Source organism: Sminthopsis crassicaudata, chromosome 2 (assembly GCF_048593235.1).
Source record: "Sminthopsis crassicaudata isolate SCR6 chromosome 2, ASM4859323v1, whole genome shotgun sequence".
NCBI lineage: Eukaryota > Metazoa > Chordata > Mammalia > Dasyuromorphia > Dasyuridae > Sminthopsis > Sminthopsis crassicaudata.
In genome coordinates, this window is record NC_133618.1 from 520,365,944 (window position 1) to 520,387,095 (window position 21,152).

Genomic DNA, 21,152 nt, shown 5'->3' on the forward strand with positions numbered 1-21,152 from the left:
AGTGAAAGAGCAATATGTAAGCCTTCAAGTGGAAAGAACAGAAGTAGTTATTCTCCCCACTCAGTTTAACATGAAGCCATGAACACATGGTCTCATTGTTGCTTCTGACTTGATTAGTCCTATTCTTTTCTGCCTTAGATGAAGGAGCATTAGAGATGCAAGACTAGAATGTGATCTTGTCAACTTCAAAAGTTTGAGAGAATGTGTTCAAATTTTGGGGCAGACAAGACCAATAAGGAAAAAGCTGTCTGACCCACAGAAATTAAATTACTTGCCTAAAGACATGTAGCTAGTTAGTTGATTCGAGAGAATTTGAACTCAGTTCTTTCTGATTCCGGGTCTAGTTCCCTAACCGCTACACCACATTGCCTCTGTGAGGGAGCCCAGAATAATTGCAGGCACATAAAGTTAGAGCTAGAATGGATTCTAGAGGTCATTGTGTCTCTTTTTATAAATAAAGAAACTAATGACCAGAAAGAGTGACTTACCCATTGACACATAGGTAGTAGATTCCCAAGGTGGAGCTAAATTGGTTTTCCTGATTCTCTCCACTATATTTTAGTTCACTATGCTCTCTTTTCAACAAAAGCCATGTGATATTAAAAATCTCTTTTAAATTTTAAATTTTACTCCATGAACAGGGGTGTGAGGGAGTGAGAAGGCAATGGGCAATTATTAAGTATCTACTATGTGTCAGGCATTGTGCTAATATTTATTTCATTTGATCCTTATAACATATCTGAGAGGTAGATTGAATTGTGATCCTCATTTTACAATTGAGGAAATTCTAATGGGTGTTACACAGCTAAGTGTCTAGAGCTATATTTGAACTTGCAATTTCGTAACTCAAAGCCCACCTCAGCCACCTAGTCACCTCTATGAAGAGTACCCAAGCTAAAATCCAGCATATGTTCAAAATTTTCCCTTCCCCCAACTGTAAATTGAGCAAAAAGGAAATGTGATCTTTGCATACATTTTCAAATGAAGTAGAGAGAATGTTCCCTTTAGAATGTGAAAAAGGTGTCTAGTTACTTACTTGCACAGTGTAACGGGCTCCCAAGTATTTGAGCGGGGTCTTGATTTCCAGAAGGGCAGACTGCCATCTGAAATGCCTGAGTGTTGATGTAGCAGGGATCATCGAAGAGATCCACCCTGCACCTATGCTTCGTTAATGATGGATCCCTTTGAGTCTTCACAACTCTTTCACTGATACTACCTGGAGGGATGGTATCTTGCTTGTATTATGTAAATTTTTTTAATGAATCTTAGCACATACAAATATAGAATAAGCTTAGGATATGAATCTTCTAGATTTCCATAATCTTGGCTTCCAAGATCTAGAAATCAAGCCTTGTTCCCCTTATACTTTTTATTTAATTTGTATAATCTAAAGTCCAGAACCAAAATTCTGGATTTATATAGCCTGCATTCAACCTCTAGATCTTTCTTAGAATTATACTCTTTTGGTTTGTGTCCCCACCCATTATTTCCCTTGGGAACATCAGCATTTGGCTTATTTCCCACCACCCAGCCAGGATTTCCCCTGGGAACATAAGAATTTGGCCCATATCTGGAGCTACACAAAAATAAAAATAATGGAAACCAGCTCACATCTCTCATGAAAGCATTCAGGCAAATAAAACATCAAATATAGGACAGAGTTATTTATTCTGACAAAAGCCACATAAAAACTTACATTCATAAACAATAAAGACAACTCTCCTTCTGTCAGTGATGAGTTTCTCCCTCCCAAATATCTATGCAAGTTTCCACACATAATTCTATTCCAAGGGAAATAATTTGGGATTGTAAAAAATAGTTGTGAATCCCATTGGTGAGTCCCACTCCCCAGGGGATCTTTACAGTTGCTTTAACTTATCTGCCCTGAGTTGAGGGGAAAGTATTGAGAGTTAATAGAGACTTGACTGCCTTCCCTAGATCTGAGTCATCCATATTGCTCACAGAACCAGTGAAAAGTTAGAGCCAGGTTTGCCATTCTACATCATGGGTCTGGTACTTACTATATCTCAATTCTGGTTCTTGCTTCATCAAGAAATTTCCCTACTTTGTTTAAGTGCTGCTTTGTTGTATGGCTATTATCACCAGCTTGAATTTCTGTAGTTCCCAACTTGGTTCAGTAACTCTCTACCACTATCTCTATCCATTGCCATCTCTGGGATAAGTGCACAGTTCCCAGATATAGCTAGGGAAAAGTCTCCTAATTCACATTCTTTCCCAGGGAGATGGTAGAAAAGGAGCTTGGGGGCTGTATAGACTCCTGTTCAGAGAAATATCCTGCCTTTAAGGATACTTGTCTCTAGTTTCCCAGTTTCCAGTAAAAAGTCATACCCCTAAGGTTTTTATAGTTCAAATGTTAGAATTAATTGTTAATTATTAGTTGCCAATCCATATTCAATGATGTCAGAAGGATCAAGAAAAAAATATATAGTCCCAGATAATATCTATGCATCTATCTATCTATTTATTTATATGATAATCTAGGAGTCAAATAAGTTCATACTTTATCAAAAAACTAATTTTGTCAAAGGAAATTTTCTCTTGCATAGGGAAAAATCATCAATGGCAGAATAAAAGACCTCAAGTGAAGAAACAAGTATCTAAGACAATGTTTACATTTGTTTTCGCCATAATTTACTTGTTTTCAAATAGTAATTTTCGGTTTGGGCCTGGACTATTAAAAGTACAGTAAGTCCTTGGCCTGTGAGTGAGATCCCTTCAACATGTTTCCTTAGTTTCTTCCTCAGATTCTTCCAAGTGTACATGGAGAGAAAATCTAGCAGGAGGAACCATGGGCTATGTGAGGCAGATTAAAAAAAGAGTTTAGGAAAGGTAAGGAATAGAAAAGGGCTAGTTGAAAATGAGAAAAGCTGGTCAGTAACTAACTTCCAATGATCACCAGTGATTGAATTTAACTATATCTTAATTAGACTTATTTTTAAAAACTTCAGTAATTCTTATAATAGTATCTTTCACCCCCTGCCAATGTGATCATACTTAGTTCTGTCAAAACAAATAAATAAATAATATTCTATGGAGAACATATGCTTTTAAAAGTATATTCAAGGGGAGTAACTATAACAATGTAACTTTATACTCAGATTTATAGCATGCATTTTGGGTATCATATAGTATCATATAGAGTATAAACAAGCCCTTGACTTGTGATTTCCAGTGATTGAGAAAACTCACTAAAAAGAAACTTTCTCTTATCAATGCAGTTGAAAAGCTCTTTGCAACCCAGAGAGTTGCCCAAGAAATTGAAAGTTTCCTTGGTTTTCCCCGGGTCATACAATCAGTCAGAGACAGAACTGGGACCCATGTTTTTAGTTCTGTGACCAATCTTTTAACCAAGATGCCACACTGCCTGATTCATTCATTTGTACAAAAGAATTAGGGGATAAATGAATATTTTCATGACATCACATTATTTGTATTTATTTAATAAGTTCCTCAAGGTCAGGGACTACCTTCTGCCTTTTTAAATATTGTATTTGCAGTGCTTAGTGTGCCTGGCACATATAGTAAGTGACTGGTAAATGTTTAGTTATTTGATTTAAATGGTTTAATCTTTTGGCTTGTTTTTTTTGTTTGTTTGTTTGTTTTTGCTTGTTTATTTTTGTGGTGTCAGGCTACCAACAGTAGAGTCATTTTGTCTCTTGAGATCCACTGCCCATGACCACCCTATAGTTAAGATCAAACTTGAACCTTCTTGCTCTTTAGCAACTAAATCCTTAGATGTAGTTCAAGAAAGGTAAAAGTTAAATTGAGTTTCATGTTATAGTGAATTTTCCTGTGTTAAAGATCCTGCTTATGTCCCAGAGAAGTTGTGGTAGCCCTGTTTCCTTTCACCTGCCAGAGTACTCTCCAGACTGGGTCTCCAAAGACCAGGTCCCCTCACTGCCTGGAGGAGCCATTCATTTCTGGAATTTAATGAGTGCAAACTCATCTAATTCTAGACCCCAGCTTCTTAAACTGTAGATCTCAACCTCATATGAAGTCTCACGACTGAATGTGGGGGGGTCCCCAAAATATGATTTATTATTAATAAATGTTTGATTTGTATACTTATTTTTATAACTGTATACCTGGAGTCACTTAAAATTTCTCAGACAAAAAGGAGTGGCAAATAAAACTATTTTAAAAAGCCAGCTCCAGACTAGACTTCATACCTCATCTCTTCATCTACCATGAAATCCAGGCCATATCCCAGGCATCTTTTCATCTGCCACCCATATACCATGCCCTAGCATTTTTCACTTTCTACTTCTTGCCTGGAAACAATAAATAAATAAATATGGCCACTGCCTATGAAAAATGCATGATAATCAATTGTTGGTATAAAGCCACTCTCATTCACTGTGACTCCCCAAATCAAAACTTCTTTCTCTGACCACCACTGCCCTAAATATGCTATCTCCCCCTATTTGAACTTAAGTGCCTCAAGGACAGACATTGAATGTTTCCCTTTGGCATTTCTAGCATAGTGCCTGACACATAATAAATACGTAAAAATTCATTCAGAGTTCAGAAAAAAAAAATCATTCAAAATATTGGATATTTTGTTTTACTGAAAGTCAAAGAAACATAATATATAGTATTATGTAGTGAAGAATAACAAAGGACAGCAGCCCAAATTCTCATCCTATCTTTTCATTTGCTAGCTCTATGACCTTGTTTAAAATATTTTATCTCTCTGAGCCTCAGTTTTCTCATGTGTAAAGTAGGAGTAATAATATTTACAATAACATATATAAGAAAATTGAGGACCAGTGCTGTTCTATGTGTCTCAATGTCTCATGAAATCCTTAAACTCATTATCTAATTGAGCTTTTAACAAATTAAAGATTTCTGTTTTAAAAAATAATTTCCTAGGTTTTAATAAGATCTGGAGCTGGAAGGGTCCATGGAGATCATTTACCTAATTTTATAAACAAGGAAAAACTCAGATCCAGAAACTATTACATAACTATTACAGCTAATAGGTATTGGAGGTGAGATTTAAAAACAAGTCTTCAGAGTCAGAGCTGAAAGGGACCCTAAATCTCTTTGTTGAATCACCTTATTTTATATATGAGGGTCAGTTCCCAGAAATTTAAGGGACCTGACCAAGATTGCACAGGAAGTCAAAAAAAAAAAATTCTCACAGATTTAGAATCTAAAGAACTCTTACAGACAATATAATCAAACCCTTTTGTTTTGCATGGAAAAGATTAAGTCCCAGGGAAGTTGTCACCGATCTGGCCATGTGGTGAATCATAAATGACAGAGCAAGAATTGAAACCCCAGTCCCTCTGACTCCAAGGCCAGCATGCTCTGTTGGGCCAAGCTTCCTCCCCTCTTTCCTGATTCCAAGTCTAACAGTCTTTCCACACAACCGCACTGCCCTAGGAGAGTAATAAAAGTGGAGCCTGAGTAAAAGCTTTCCTCAGGCAGCCAGTTTCTCTATTGAGTATAAAAATGATTAAATGTAATTATAATTACAATTAACATTTGAATTAATATAGTACTCCTTTGAAGAAGTGGAGATTCTATGATCTGAAATGAATCTGAAATTGAATTCAACTTAGGATTTTAAAGTGCGGCAAAAAATTTCAGATCATATATATTATTTGTGCAATGATTGCATTTTAAAAGAAATCTTGATATTCTCCCTTCCATAATTTTTTTTCTTTCTGAAATCTCTAGTCCTTTTTTAGGTTTTTGAGGAGAGTGAGGGTTTTGTGGGTGATGGGGAAGGAAGAACAAATCTTTTTTGAATGTCAGAAATAAATAAATGAACTTTAATAAAAAATATTTAAAAGAAAAAAAAAAACCATTAAATCCTCTCTTCTCTTCAGTCTTCGTTGACTAAGTAGAAACAGAACATCATTTCCTATCTGACTCAGGCAAAATCAATCAAAGCATACTGAGCTGCTCCTATGAGCAGGAAACTGCTATTGGCAATGCCATCAGAGTCTCCAACTCCCACACCCACTCCAGGAAACCCCAAACTAAAAAGAGAACACTCACTGTATTTGTCTTGTTTGACTTCCGAAAGAGAGGACCAATAATATCTCATGCATTCTTTCACAGCTTTTAGTATACTATGAATGCCTTAGCCATATATTTAAGACTAGCTACCATCTGGTTCCATCCTATCTTTCCAGCCACATTTCATATTATACTCTGTCATGCAAACTATATTCCAGCCAAACAGGATTACTTTTAATTCTCTGATCTCTTCCTGTTCTTTTCCTGTCTTCATGAATTGATATAGGTTACCCCAAATTCTTGGACTACACTCTTCCTCTTCACCTCTGTGTTAAAGTCCTCTTTCTTTAAGGTTTAGCTCCACTGTCACCTCATTCCCTGATCCCCCCCAAACCCCAACAGGAAAATCATTCAGTTTCTCCTGAAAAGTCACTCAGATTTTCCTAAAGCATTTTATCATAAGCCACATTTAAACCACCTATGTGTATATATATATTCAAGAGCAATACATGTACCTTACACATAGGATTACAATAAAATGAAATACATAGGATTACAAGAAAATAATATAAACTATATTGCATGAAAACTCTAAAGGGAGAAAAAATATATTTTTCTAAAATTCTACTCTTGGAGATAAATTCTTCTGTTCCATTTAAAATACAATTATTTATAGAATGAATAACATTAAATTTATTCACAATTAAATGGTGGTTATTTTATCTTATTCTCTTTTAAGAACTTAAATAATACTGGAATTATGGGTAGGATGGGCCCTATTTGAACTATTTTCTTTTGGGGATCCTATGACTTCATAGATAAAGATATTTATGAGCAAGTTTCTTAGCTTCATAGCACACTAGACAACTAAGACTATAAGTCACAAAGAAGGTATCAACCTTCCTTGGCAGAGTTTCCTTTTACCATTGAAATAAATCACTCATCCATTTCCTACCTCTAGCCTGTGATTTCATTAAATGAACTCCCAGTATGGAAACGTCTTTTCCCTCATCCAAGTAGAATATTTAATCTTACAGACTTGCCTAAGAACATTTCGAGATTGAACGATTTTGCCATAAAAGTAATAGAAGGGTCATACAAGTAAGTGTGTTTCAGAAATGGGTCTTAAAATTGGGTTTCCCTGATTTAATGTTAAATTGTTATTCATTATTTGAGGCTGTCTCTCTGATCTGGCATACAAACTTGTTAATCCAGTTGAATCTTTCCACTAAGGTAAGTGTGGACTTTTTTTTTCTCTCTCTCTGATGGTGTCCTAGGAAGTGAGACTCTTTAAAATGGATTCATAGAACCTACTCTACACATAAGCTATCTGTAAACATTCTGTTCTCCCATATTCATAGTTGTTACCATCTGTATTCATTCTCTTTTAAGTTCTGTTCTTTGTTAAAAGACTATTTTCTTTTCTCAGTTAGTAAAGTTATCTTAAATGGTAAAAAAAAAAAATAAAATAAAATTGGGGGAATCCCACCCTACACCCACATTTAAAATCCAGACTGAAGTGTGTGGTTGACTAAAAACTTAACCACATATGCCAGCTATTGTGCATTCCAGGTTTTTTTTTTGTTATTATTTGGGGGGGGGGTTGGCCAAGTATTGCTCTGAGAAACTTATCCAACCTGCCTAAGAGAAAATTTGTGGTAGAAAATAGATCCACACATAGGCTGCTCATACTGTAAAGTACCAAAATTTTAAAGTGTAAACCCTAAGGGTATATGGAAATTTGACATCTTTTTGATTAAAAAGATCAACATTTCCATTTTAACTTGAAGTTTGGGGAAACATTATGCTATTTCTCCATCTAAGATTTTTTTTTCCATAAGTGAATTTAACATTAAGGATCTTTTTTTAAAAAATATGTCTGGCAATAAATGTGATTACCTCCTGCAACCAAGACTGTCCATTGCAGTGTGTATAGTGTCCCAAATTCAGTTTTTAAGTCAATATTTGAATAAACACAATTTCTTAGGAGGAAACAGGCCAACACCTATTAAAAATATTTATATAGGTGTCTCTGAAATACTTGCATGAGAATCTCTAACGGGAAAAACTCTGAAAGCTGCAAATTCAAAACCTGAGTAACTTTGTCAAATCATTAGTCAAGCACTGAAAATCTCATTTCAAACTTAAGTATGATTACCACAGACAGCCCCTGAAATAGGACCATTTGATTTTTAAATTATTTTTTTCCAAATATGCCAACATATAATCCACGATATTGTGAGGATGGAGTTGCCTTTTTGCTACCACAACATACAGGAGAGTAAGGGAGCTAGTGAAGGATGTTAGAGCTCTTATCTAGTCTTTATTTTATATTTGATGAAGTTGAGTAATTTGTTCAAGGTCATAAGTAAAAAGAGCTGGGATTTAAACTCAGGTCCTATTATTCCAAGTTCATTGTTTTTTCTATTCTTCTATGCTGCCTCCCTGCTAGTATAGTGGAGTGGAAAGTGGGAAGAGGAGAGAAAATGAAAGTTGTACTGTTATACAATGGAAAAAATATTGGATTTTTGAATCAAAAGACTTTGGCTTAAATCTCAGATCTGTTAGTTAACCCCTGTGTAATACTTAAGCTTTTAGGATCTTGAAGTCTTTATCTGTTGGACTAGATGATCTCAGAGGTTCCTTCAGTTTCTGAATCTATGACTCTTTGTTTCCCAAGTCTCATAGCTGAAGTACGGTACAGTTATAGCAATATCTATTTCCAATTAGTGCATTTTCCATTCCAAATGTATGTCAGCTAAGACACTTGTTAAAAGAGGCTTTTGTAGACTTATTTGGAATTTATCCATCCATGCATCAACACATCAATCAATTAATCCACACAAACTGAATCCTTACTATGTGCTAGACTAAAAACAAAACAATCCCTGTTTTCAAGAAGCTCATATTCATTTTCTCAAAAATAGATTTTTATTGAAATCTTTTGTTTTTGCATCACCTATCTTTCCCCTGTATGCCCAGAGAATTATCCTACATAAAGAAAAAAAAAGAATTTAAAGGAAGAAAAAATCAGTAAAAGCAATAAGCAAATAGAAAAAAAAAAAAAGTCTATTGTTGTATGGAATGTTTCACATCTGCAGACCCTGGCCTCTACAAAACAGCAGGAAGGGGCAAGTTTCTCAAGTTTCTTCTTTGGGACCAAGCTTGCTCTTTATAATTTCACTACATTTACTTTCAATTGTTTTATGATTATTGTTCTTTCCCCTTGCATTGTTGGTAATCAGTTCTCACAGTGTTTTCCTGGCTCAACTTCCTTCACTTTGTATGACTGTGGCCAAATCTTTCCAAATTTCTTTATATTCATCATGCTCATTGTTTCTTATAACATAGTAATAATCCATTATTTTTATGTACCAGAGTTTAACCATTTCCCAGGCACAGACATCTACTTTGTTTCTAGTTATTTGCTACTGTTAAAAGTGTTATTCTAAAAAAATGTGGTTGTAAATGGAGCCTTTCCTTTTGTTGATGACATCCTTAGGGTAAGTTTTTAACCAATGGAATCTGAGTCAAAATTCATGGACATTTTAGTCATTTTATTTGAATTATTATAAATTGCTTTTTAGGATAGGTTGAACCAAATCACACCACCACCAGTTATGCATTGTGTATGTACCTGTCTTTCCATAATACCTCCAATAATAACGATTCCTGTCTTTTGTCCTCTTAGTCAGTTTATTGGGTATAAGGTAAAAACCTTACATATCATTTAGATATCAATCCTTATAATAGATGTTTAATACAAAGATCTTTCCGAGGCAATTATTTCCCTTCTTAACATAGAATAATCAATTTTATTTGTGTAAAATGCTTTCCAATTTAATGTGATCAATATTATATGTGTATTTTGGTAATTGCCTCTATTCCTTATTTGCTTATGAATACATCTTCTATTTAAAGCTGTGAAAGTTGTATTTGTGATTTACTTTTCTTCCCAATTAAAAATGCAGAATTCTTCACAAATGTATATGTTAACCTTGCCCAGAGACTCTTGGTTTTGTTTGTTTTTGTTTGTTATTTGTTTGTTTCAGTTTTAGCAAATGTTATCCAAAGAGAGCAAAGAAGCTCACATTCTAATGAGGAAGAATAAATAGAAGGCAATCCCAGAGGGGAAGGTACTTCAAGGCCAGGAAAGACTTCTTGTAGGAATTGGGTTTCAAAAGAAGCAAGGGATGTTAAAAAAGAAGAGGAAAGGAGTGAGAGACATTGAAAAAATAAACTGCAAATTTTAAGAACTGATTGGATAAGCCAAAGTGTAGAGAAAGGGATGACAATGAGTCTGTGAACCTGTGTCTAAAAATATAGTGGTACCCCAAATAATATAGGGAAATTGAGAAGAAGGATAGTTTTTCAGGGGGCCAAAGGGGAAATAAGGAGTTCTGTTTTGTACCTGTAAAGATTTGAAATATATATAGAATATTATGTTTGAAATGTTCACTAGGCAGTTGGTTAATACAAAGCTAGACTTCAGGAGAGAGACTAGGGCTACAAATGTAGATCTCAGAATCATTTGCACAAAGATCATAATTTAACTTCAATCTGGTTAATGGATGGAGCTCCAGTCCTGGAGTCAGGAGGACCTGGGTTCAAATCTGAATTCAGACACTAGCTATGTGACTCTGGGCAAGTCACATATTCCTGGTTGCCTCAATTTCCTCATGTGTAAAATGAACTGGAGAAAGAAACGACAAACCACTCCAGTATCAAGAAAACCCCAAATGAGGCCACACAACTGAAATAACTGAACAACAAAAAAGATTTATGAAATTACTAATTGAGAGAATATAGAGAGAAAAAAGAAGAGGACTTAAAACAAAGTCTTGGAGGATGCCTACTATTAGTGAACGAACCATGGATGGAAACCTAGCAAAGAAGACTAAGTAAAGGTCAGCAAAGAAGGAGGAGAACAAAAAGAGCAGTCACAAAAACCCAGAAAGAGCAGAGTCATGAAAACCCCGAGAAAAGAGGATGCTCAGTAGTGCTAAATGCTACAGAAAAGTCAAGGATAAGGATTGAGAAAAGGCTAACTTATTTGGATTAAGGGATCATTGGCAGATAAAAAGACTATTTTTAGCTAAATGATAAGATCAGATGTTGTGAAGAGAGTGGAGAAATGGAAATACTGAGTTTAGAGGACTTTTTCTAAGGATTTAGGTGAGGAGAAGAGAAATAGAAGATAGGAGTTAGTAGGCATGGAAGGATCTAATTAAGCATTTTTAATGATGGAGAGACTTGGCTGTGTTTGTAGACATTAAAGAAGAACTAATAAATAGGGAGAGACTGAAAATTAGGGAAGAGTGGAGATGATAATGAGGGCAATGCAATGGAGAAAACAGGAGAGAATGGAGACAAGGGAATACATAGAGGGATTGGCTTTGACAAGCCAATTTTTCTTCCCAATTAAAAATGCAGAATTCTTCAGAAGTATATGTCTCTTCAGATACATGGGTGAAAAAAGAGATAGCAGGGGTGTGATTTCAGAAGTACGTGGAATGACAAACAAGGGAAATGAAGAAGTACTTTGTGAATGGATTCAATTTTTTGGTCAACTCCAAAATGAGATCCTCATCTATAACTTTGTTCCTAGGAGCAAGTATATACAATTTACAAAAGAATTCTTATAAACCAATTGTTTGTAATTTAAGGATTTTGTAAGTGATAAAATTTGATGTCTTAGAGAAATAGCTAGAAAATTATTCCTTGCATTGTTTGTTTAAAAATGAAAAAAAAAAAATCCAACCCTAAACATAAGGACAAAAATTCAACAAACCTTGGTCAATTCTCCTAGAACTTGTGGGCTATTGCCTGCCCATTGTATAGTCGATTCCATGATGAGGCATCAGAATGGTAGTTGGACAACTGAACTGGAGGCAAATCCAGAAGTATAATGCAATATATTGTACATTGGTGGTGTCAAACTCAAACAGAAATGGCTACTTAGAGCTGCATATTGACTTAGAAAGCCACAAATTAATATTATCTGTGTTGTATTGCATTTTAATTTATTTTGTTAAGCATCCTTCAATTATTTTCATCTGGTTCAGCTGCACTTGGGAGTTTTGCAGCTGCTTGCTGTCCACTGATGGTGAGTCTGATACCTCCACTGTAGACTATCTAAAAAATACCTACAGCTAGAAGAGATTTCAGATGCCATTTAGTCCAACCCACTCATTTTACAGATGAGAAAACTGGGACTGCATGAAGTGAAGGGATTCACCAAAATCCACATAAGTGATAAGCAACAGAAGTGGTCCACTGATCCTAAAGAGAGCACTATTTTCACTCTTTTATACTATCTCAGTGTGGAACAACAAAAAAAAAAAAAAAAAGAGGAAATCCAACTCCATTTCAAAAGGACTTCTAATAAAAAGCTCATTTTGTTAAGCAGTATTTAATTGAGGGGGCAGCTAGGTGGCACAGTGAATAGAGCACTGGGCTTGGGCCAGGAAGATATTTTCATGAGTTCATAACAGTCTTCATGAGAAAACATCCAGTGCTAGACACTTACTACGTCTGTGACTTTTGGCAAATTACTTAACCCTGTCTGCCTTAATTTCCTCATGTGTAAAATGAGCTAGAAAAGGAAATGGCAAACCACTCCATTGTCTCTGCAGAGAAAATGCCAAAAGAGTTCACACAGAGTCAGACATGACTGAAATGACTCAACAACAACAAAAATCCACTTGTGGAAAAATTATTGAGATTACTTGGGATTTGAAAGCTACTTAGGTTTAAATCAGGTGCTCTCAGGATGAAAAAGAAATAGAAAATATGATTGCTTCTTTCAAGAAGCTAAAAATCTAACTGGGGAGAAGAGTAGAACAATGGAGAAGTATAGCATGATATGGAGGATAATATGTGAAGATATGATTTCAATTTTATTCCTGTGTCTTGGGGAAAATTAGTAAGGGTCAGGTTAGTTAGAGAAAGCTTTTGAAAGAGAATATTCTTGAGATAGGACTGTGAAGGAAGTAAAGAAATTGTATGGGAAGAAGGAAGGGAGAACAGTGTTCCACCTGGAGTGAAGACATTATCCAAATAAGCAAGATGTTACTACATTAAGGAAGCACAATGATTGGCACACAGGTGGAACTTAATGAATATGGTGAAGTCGATTTTAACACCTGAGCCGCCGATCTCAGATTTAACCTCATGGCTGACACTAGACTGTTGCCCACTGTCAGGTTGGAAAACAAGAGAAAAGCAGAAAGGAATAGAATAACAGCCAATAATAATAGCTAGAATTCTAAAATTTCCAGAAGTGCTCTATGTTATTATCATATCTGATCCTCACAACCACCCTGGGAGGTAGATGTCATTATTATCCCTATTTTATAGATAAGGAAACTGAAGCTGAAAAAAAAGTCTAGTGACTTGCCCAAGATCACTCAATAAAAGTCTGAAATGGGATTTTAATTTGTCTTCTTGACTCTGCATTTTCAGGGTTATGTGTTTCTCTGTGAGATCTAAGTATCGGGACATGCAATGAGTTGCTCAAAGTCTTAGGCATAGCAAATTCCCAAGAGTTTGGGAAGTAAATGAATCAGTGTTACAAGATCCACAATAAATTGTCTTTAGCCATATATTCTGAGCCCTTTCCCCTTCTCTCAGGTGTCAGGACTCTGACATCAGAATTGGCTCATAACTTGTTCTAAGGAATTTTGGATAGGATGATATGGTTAAAAAATTTAAAAATATCCCAACTTCATTCCAAATAAGGTGTTCTAAGGAATTTTGGATAGGATGATATGGTTAAAATCAACCTTAAAAATTTCAACTTCATTCCAAATATATCTATGCTGGCTTTCATAGATTATTGATCTAGAGCCGGATAAGACCACAGGGGCTTAAATAATTCACTGTAGTTTTTACATCTATGTATCATGTATCTATTTACTATCTATCTATCATCTACTTATCTACCTATCTACCTATCTGTTAGGATTACTAAGTGAGAACTCGGGTTGTCTGGATAGTGACAAGGTGAGAATTCAGGTTGGACAATTACAAGGTGAGAACTCAGGTTGACTTGATAGAAGGAGCAAGCCCATTGGCTGAAGTGGTTCTTCCCAGAAGCCCTTGCATTATCCCACGCCCATTCTCTGGGAGGATAAAAAGCAACAGTGGGCCTGGAAAGTGAGTCTGCCTGGAGAAGGATAAGAGCTGGAGGAGATTCAGAGCCAGGATTCAAGGAGAAGTGTCTGCATTGCATCAGGCCTGACAGGGCTCTCTGCAGGAAGGGAAGTCACTTTTCTGGACAAGAGTTAACAGCAACTACATGGAGACAACGGTTCACTACAGAAAGAAGAATCTGTCTGAAAGATTTGAGTAGACACAGCAGATCTCTTCCCAGAGAGCGATCCAGCAGCTTCTAGAGACGACAGCTCGTTACACCTATCCATCCATTCATCCATCCATCATCTACTCACCTATTCATCCATCTATACATCTCTCTATCATCAATCTACATATCCCTATCTATCTATCTATTTAATATCCAGCTAGTTATCTTACAGTAGTCACCTCACTGCAACTACCACCATTGAATTTGGAGTCAAGAAAACCTGAATTTCCTCTTCTGTTAAATGAGAGGGGTTGGGTTGGATGGCCTGTAAATTCTAGCTCTAAATCTGATCCTATGGATTTTTCTAAACCCTTCTTGGAATTTTTTGTATTTTTAGCCTCCACCTTCTGCTGAAAGAATGAGCTTTTTACTGCTTACCACCTAAATGAATTTAGCTTATACTTCCAGAGAGTTTCGGTGAGGTAGGATCAAGTTTATTGATTTATTTCCAATATCAATACCCTTTCTGATGATGACCAAATATCTACAAGGAATGAGGAATATATTCTGAATAATACATCTGCTTTCTGTGATAGTAACAATCAATGACTTAATAAGCATAGTTTAGAGTATTTTCCTGCAAAACTCGTTACTAAGCATGTGTTAAATTTAAAATACAGCTATCAATGTCTTGTAAGATTATCTCGAAAGCTTAGCATTTGACAGTCTCAAAGGGCAGGGTCTGCAAGCTTGAAAAGTTTGCTGTGTAGTGAATGATCTTTTATATTAGTAGTATTCAAATATTCCAGTGAATATGTTATCCCTGTGGGTATTCCTTCCAAGAGTGCAGCATGCACCTCATCCATGTAAGTCTATCTGGCATGACTCTTGACACATCCTCCCATCAGTTCACCATCAGGAGACTGCTTAACATTGTAGAGGCCTTTCTCACTTTTTCTTGACATTGTAAATATATCAGAGGAGCACAGGAGCTATCCAGTAGTTATTCCTTCATTCTCACCATGGACCCATTCATTATTTCTACATTTCTCGGATAACATCCTTTACTCCTTTCCCATTTTGGTGGGATGTCTTAGAGTCTATTCACAACTACCAAGCACCTCTTCGTTGTTCTGAAGGTGATTTTCAATTTCAAATCTTTTTAGACTACAGTTGTTCTGTAACTCACAGCCATACAACAGAACTGGAAGGTCATTGGATCTTAGATCTGGGAGCTAAAAGAAACCTTAAAGGTCAGTCTTTTCATCTGATAAAAAATATTAAATAAGATTTCTTCAAGCACTGATTTCTGGGGGATGGAGGTCACACTTTTTTATGTGATCCCCACTTATCTTACTTCTTCAGTGAGGCAACATTGGGATGGTGGATAGAATGTGACTTTGAAGTCAGAAGACCTGAGTTCAAGACTCCGAAACATATTGGCTGGGCAAGCTGATTAATCTCTCAATGTCCTAAGCAGTTTTGTAAGACTATCAATCAGAGAGAAGGTATTAACCAGAATTAGTAGAAGTTACTCATTGAGAGCTCATTATACCAAGAAAATCATAGATGTAGTCTTTATCTCTTTGTCTAACCATGAAGAATGGACCCATGGACTATTATTGTTGCACATTCATCCAAGGTTAAAACTATATGGAGATTCTGCTAAGCAGAGAGACACATACTTCATAATAGAGTTAATTTGGAGTACTGTCAAGTATAAAGAGTTTACCAATAGTAACTGTGTCTATGAAAGAACAGATCTGTCAATATGGAAACATGACTGAGAACCACTATAGGTCAACCATCATTACCTCAAGAGAAGTGCTTAAACTAATCTGGGTTTTGGTGCAAAGCTACAAGTCAACTATAAGAAGACACAGATCAGAAACACAGTGAGGATTCCTGGATCTGATAGTTTTGGATGCTAAAGTTCATTAATTTTCTGACTGATTGAAGAGGAATAGCACTATGCTCTCATCTCTGCTGCCTGAGAAGCAGTGTAACACTAGTCTCTTACTTCTGCTTCCTGAAGAACAATAGCAGTAGGTTTTCATCTATGCTGCTGAAGATCTGGGTAATGGTGGGTTCTCAACTCTGCTGCCTGAGAAGTAGAAGCACTAGGTGCAACTCTCTAGTCATCTGGGATAACAATACAGTAACTGTTCTTGCAGGCTATAACATACAGACTACAGATGGCTGATTGAATTAATATTTGCCAATTAGTATTTTTTAAGTATCTGCAGTATTTTCACAGAAGACCACCAAAGTTCAGAATAAGAAAGTATTCTATGCTGTAGCCAAATCACAACTAGCATGGATTATTGCTAACTCCTACCTAAGAGTTTTTAATAAGACATTTTCAGGGGTGAGCATTAAGATTTTCTTCCAAATAACATTCCCTTTTAGAAAGTTTTCTCCTGGCTCAAGCAGAGGAAGCCTCTTTCTGCTTGAGAGACAGCATTTAATATGTAAAAATAATGAGACGCTCCATAAAGTAGTATGACTAGCATGGCAGGGTACCCAAGGGCAAGCAAAACCTACAAGTCTTCCAAGAGACACATATAAGGGATTTTAAGGCCTTCCTCTCTGTGGGGCCTGCAGCCAAAAGAGTCTATGAATGGATATATACACAGAGCAGGCTTTTCCATGGAGGGCTAAAGGTAAAATACCACACCCTTCCTTATGGCTTGAAGTACAAAACTGGAATCAATTCCACCTACCTATTGCCCTGCTGGGTTCTAAGCAGTTTTCATATACGCTGCTGCATTTGGGGTTCCGGGGCTGAAAGAATGAGAAAAACATAAAGCAGTCACAAAAATAGCCCTGTGCAAAAAACTTCAAAATATACTGATAATCCCCTAATAATATACAATGGGTCACTCTTGCCTTACTCATTTGTGTAAGAGAAGAGAATAAACATTGGACTATAAACTAGGAGCTTTGACTACAGGACATTGGGTCTGGGGCTGCCCAGTGGGGCTGGTCAGAAGCTATAGAGAAGGCTATACTGGCTGAAAAGGGCCCCTCTGAATTTATAATCTGCTTCCAGAATTCCAACAAGATCCTAGATAGAGACTTTGGTTTTTAGGACACCTGGGCAAATAATGGACAGAGAACAATTGTCTCTCACCTGGAGATCTTTATTATTAGGCTTATCTGGTAATTTGACTTGAATCAGTCTTTTCTAAAGATAAGGCATGGATTAAATACCCCCCCCCCGAATTCTCTTCCAATCTAATAATTTTATAAGAAATAATTTCTATTATCATGTGCAATTTAGATACTAATATAGACATGAGGGAAATTGGGATTGGGGAAATAAATACAGGGGAAATAGAAGTAAAAGAAACTCAAGTTACTCTGAAATAATTCATAGGATCATAAAGTTAAACTAAAAGGGAAATCTGAGTTCATCTCATCCAACTCTCTTTTTGTGGATAAAGAAACTGAGGGAGGTCTGAAGAAATTAAATGACTTGCTCAGAGTCACACAAGTATTAAGAAACAGAGCTGAGATTTGAACTCAGGTCTTCTGACTCCAAATCTAGTGCTCTTAAAAAAAAAAAAAAAAAAAAAGTAAAGGAAAGAGAGATGTGTCAGCTGCTACTATACACAAGATTCTAGAAGTGGTTTTGACCATAACTTGCTCTATGACCTTCAATCAAGCATGTATCTCAGGATACCCAAGTAGCACCAGACTGGGAGTCATGAAGACCTGAGTTCAAATCCTGCCTTAGACACTTAATAGCTGTATGACCCTGAGCAAATCACTGAACCCTATTTGACTCAGTTTCCTCATCTGTAAAAAGAGCTGGAGAAGGAAATAGCAAACCACTACAGTGACTTTACCAAGAAGATCTCTAGTGAAGTCATGAAGAGTCACACGTGGCTGAAACAACCTCTGAGCCTCAATTTCCCTATTGATTAAGGTCCCTTCTATCTTTAAAGCTATGATCCTGTGACTTTTGAAACTGGAAAATGAAATAGGTTACACACAATAGCAAAATACCCCCCACCAGTTCTAGCACAAAGGAAGACTTCCTTACTGAGCAGCATAGCTTTTCACATTGTATTGGGCAGTAAGTTCTTTGTTCTGTGGTCTGAACTTTCATTCGAGCATCTAAAACACCACCAGCAGGTGGCTGCTTCCCTGGAATTTCATTGTAATACTCATGTTCTTCTTTTTCCTCTGTATTGTCCTCAATATTCACCTCCTCCCTGAAAAGAGGGAAAACAACCAACAGACTAGGTCAAGAATCAAAATACTAGTAGACATTCAGAAGAAATAGATACTGTCAGGGAGATTCAGCTAGGTCTTGATTAGAGCAAACTATATGTTCACCCTGCCTATTTCCTTTGGGATAGAACTATTTAAAATGGGTATAACTTTAATGAAAATTCGAATCCATAAGATCACTTCAGGGGATTCATTATTCCTACTAATAAGGACCTATCAATATAGTACAGATTTTGCTGTGATAATTTAGCACCTCCCAAGGTGCTTTGCACACAAGATTTGAATAAATGAATCTATAAATCTGTAGTTTACCAAACACTGTACCAAACATTTGAATGGGAAAATTCAGATATCTAAATTCTTTCATTTTCACTGACTTCTTGAAATGATGACAGCCCCAAAATGGTACAACAAATGATGTTTCACACTTTCTTCTGTTAATTATTTAAAATAAAAAAATTTAAAGGGTGGGCATTTTGTCATAAGAAACATAAGAACATAAATACTTCTTGAGCTGCTTTAGGGCATTTATTCTTCCAGAAGAATGCTATCACTTTCTTTCTAAAATCCTTTGCCTAAAGAACCAATATGATTCTTTCAGTAGAAAGCCTAGCTCAGTTCATTAAATCAAAATAAGAAAAAATGTGGGAGTTATAGCCAGTTATCTTGTCGGTATAAATCTGGAAGAAGTATATAGAGCTTATAAAGAAATATTAAAACCATATGTGACATGTGGGTAGGATTTATATAAACATGCATTTGTTTTTAAATTGAATAAGGGTACAAAAACAAATGCATTTTTCTTCCAAATAGGAGTGAGTAAAAGATTTGCATTTTTAAAAAGAAAAATGATAAATCTAATCTTTGGACTTCAGTGATGTCATTGACAGGCCACATCACTTGGGTTTATTACACTCCAACAGAATGATAGCATTGACTGACATGCTTCTGCCCTTTCCTAGAACAAACTAAAGACCAAGGGGTTCTTGTATTCCCTTGCTGCTCATCTCTAAAGGAAGATTTTCCATGCCAGAGTTTATTTGAACAAGAATGAAAATGACAGATTATAGGGAAAACCCTACATATAAATGGGCCTGAGAATTTACTTTCTTAGACTTAGTTGATGTCCTGTTCCACATATGGTAGCATCTGACAGGACAGAAAGATTTTTTCCATTCCAAAGTGCTGAGCCATGATAGCATGACTAGATCTTTCCATCACAACCTGTTCAACTTGGAAACAGGGTTTTTGTTTTTTTTTAAACCTTGATTTTTTTTTTAATTTTGCAGAATGCAAAACTAAAGAAGACAAAGACTTTCAGAAAACTGAATATCACTATGCAACATGAGGCAAACATATCATCTTATAGTTCATGTTGACATAGTTTTAAGATTCACAAAGCACTTTAGGTACATTATCTCATTTGATTTTCATTATACTTTATACTTTATTCCTGTTCCTTGCTCCTTTGTTCTTGAGTTTTACAATGTAAAGAGCATGGGGGATATAGGAAGAAAATGGAAGAACTATTGATTTTTTTAAAAAATTAAGCTATTAAAAATATACTGTATCTGGATTAAATTAGAACTTACCACCTTATTCACAAAATTAGAAAATAGTATCAAGATGGGGATAGACAGAAGAAAAGTTAGAAATACAACTTTGTGTCTGATACAACATCTTCATGTATGGAAAAAATATAAAACACATTGTTTGTGAGCCATTCTACATAAACCACATTTTATCTGAAAGAAAAGCAAAACATAGTAAGTGAAACAATTACAGAACACTTGGCTGACCTTTCACTGGGAATATTCAAAGAAGAAGGATTTTTCAAATACTCTTTAAATCGGAGTTCAAAAGCCTGCCCTATGGTATTTATGACAGCTTGAGCCATTCCACTGGGACATTCCAAAATATGGCAGGCTATAAGAAGGAGTAAAAAAAAAAAGAATATATTACTAAGAGTCTTCTATAAGAGAGGAAATATTAATTCAAAATATTATCAGAAGAAATCTGTAGGCAAGTAGAATTCTCTCTTTTTCTTGTTTTTCCATAAGTACCTTTCATCTCTGAAATGTCCAAATGAATACCATATATATCACCTCATACTGAAGCATCACACTCCATAAAAGCATACTTACTTCCATTCTTTAGGAATATGTGATTTTGCCAGTGTGGAGATTCTTTCTACTAATACTCTCTACCTCTCAAGTTATTGAACCTCTCTGGATTTCAGTCTCTTTATCTATAAAATAAAGGGGTTGGTTCAGATGATACTGAGTTCTTTTCAAGCTCCAGCTCCATAATCATAAGACACTAAGACTGGTGTAATTTCCACCTCTTAGCACATAGTTTTTGTGACTTGCAGTGGCTAAACAAATCCTACGTCACCTGGTGTTTAGCCTTCTTGTGGGTAGCCCCTCCAGATTTCATTAGACTGGTTCTCTGAAAACAAATATGTAACCTATTGCCAGGATCATCCTCAAAACCTTGGAGCTTGAGAGAGCTTGGCAGAGCTTGTGTTCCATTGGCATAATATCCAAGAAGCCACGGTCATCTTCACACCATGATCAGGCACTGAATACTCTGATGGACACAGAATCTGAGCCAGATG

The 21,152-nt window shown here is 35.9% G+C and overlaps 1 protein-coding gene across 6 annotated transcripts in view; it reads right to left on the bottom strand.

Moving 5' to 3' along the window:
• SHC4 (SHC adaptor protein 4) overlaps positions 1 to 21,152 on the bottom strand; it is a 167,821-nt gene that overhangs the window by 18,803 nt on the left and 127,866 nt on the right. For 4 of the 6 annotated variants that reach the window (XM_074294449.1, XM_074294452.1, XM_074294450.1 and 1 more), the window contains exons 8-11: positions 20,335 to 20,461; positions 18,345 to 18,516; positions 17,016 to 17,080; positions 1,037 to 1,212 (exon numbers count right to left, since the gene is read on the bottom strand). In XM_074294449.1, coding sequence (XP_074150550.1) covers positions 1,037 to 1,212; positions 17,016 to 17,080; positions 18,345 to 18,516; positions 20,335 to 20,461 — 540 coding nt within the window. Of the gene's footprint in view, positions 1 to 1,036; positions 1,217 to 17,015; positions 17,081 to 18,344; positions 18,517 to 20,334; positions 20,462 to 21,152 lie in introns of all 6 variants that reach the window. The other 2 variants (XM_074294453.1, XM_074294454.1) reach the window with 2 other exon arrangements.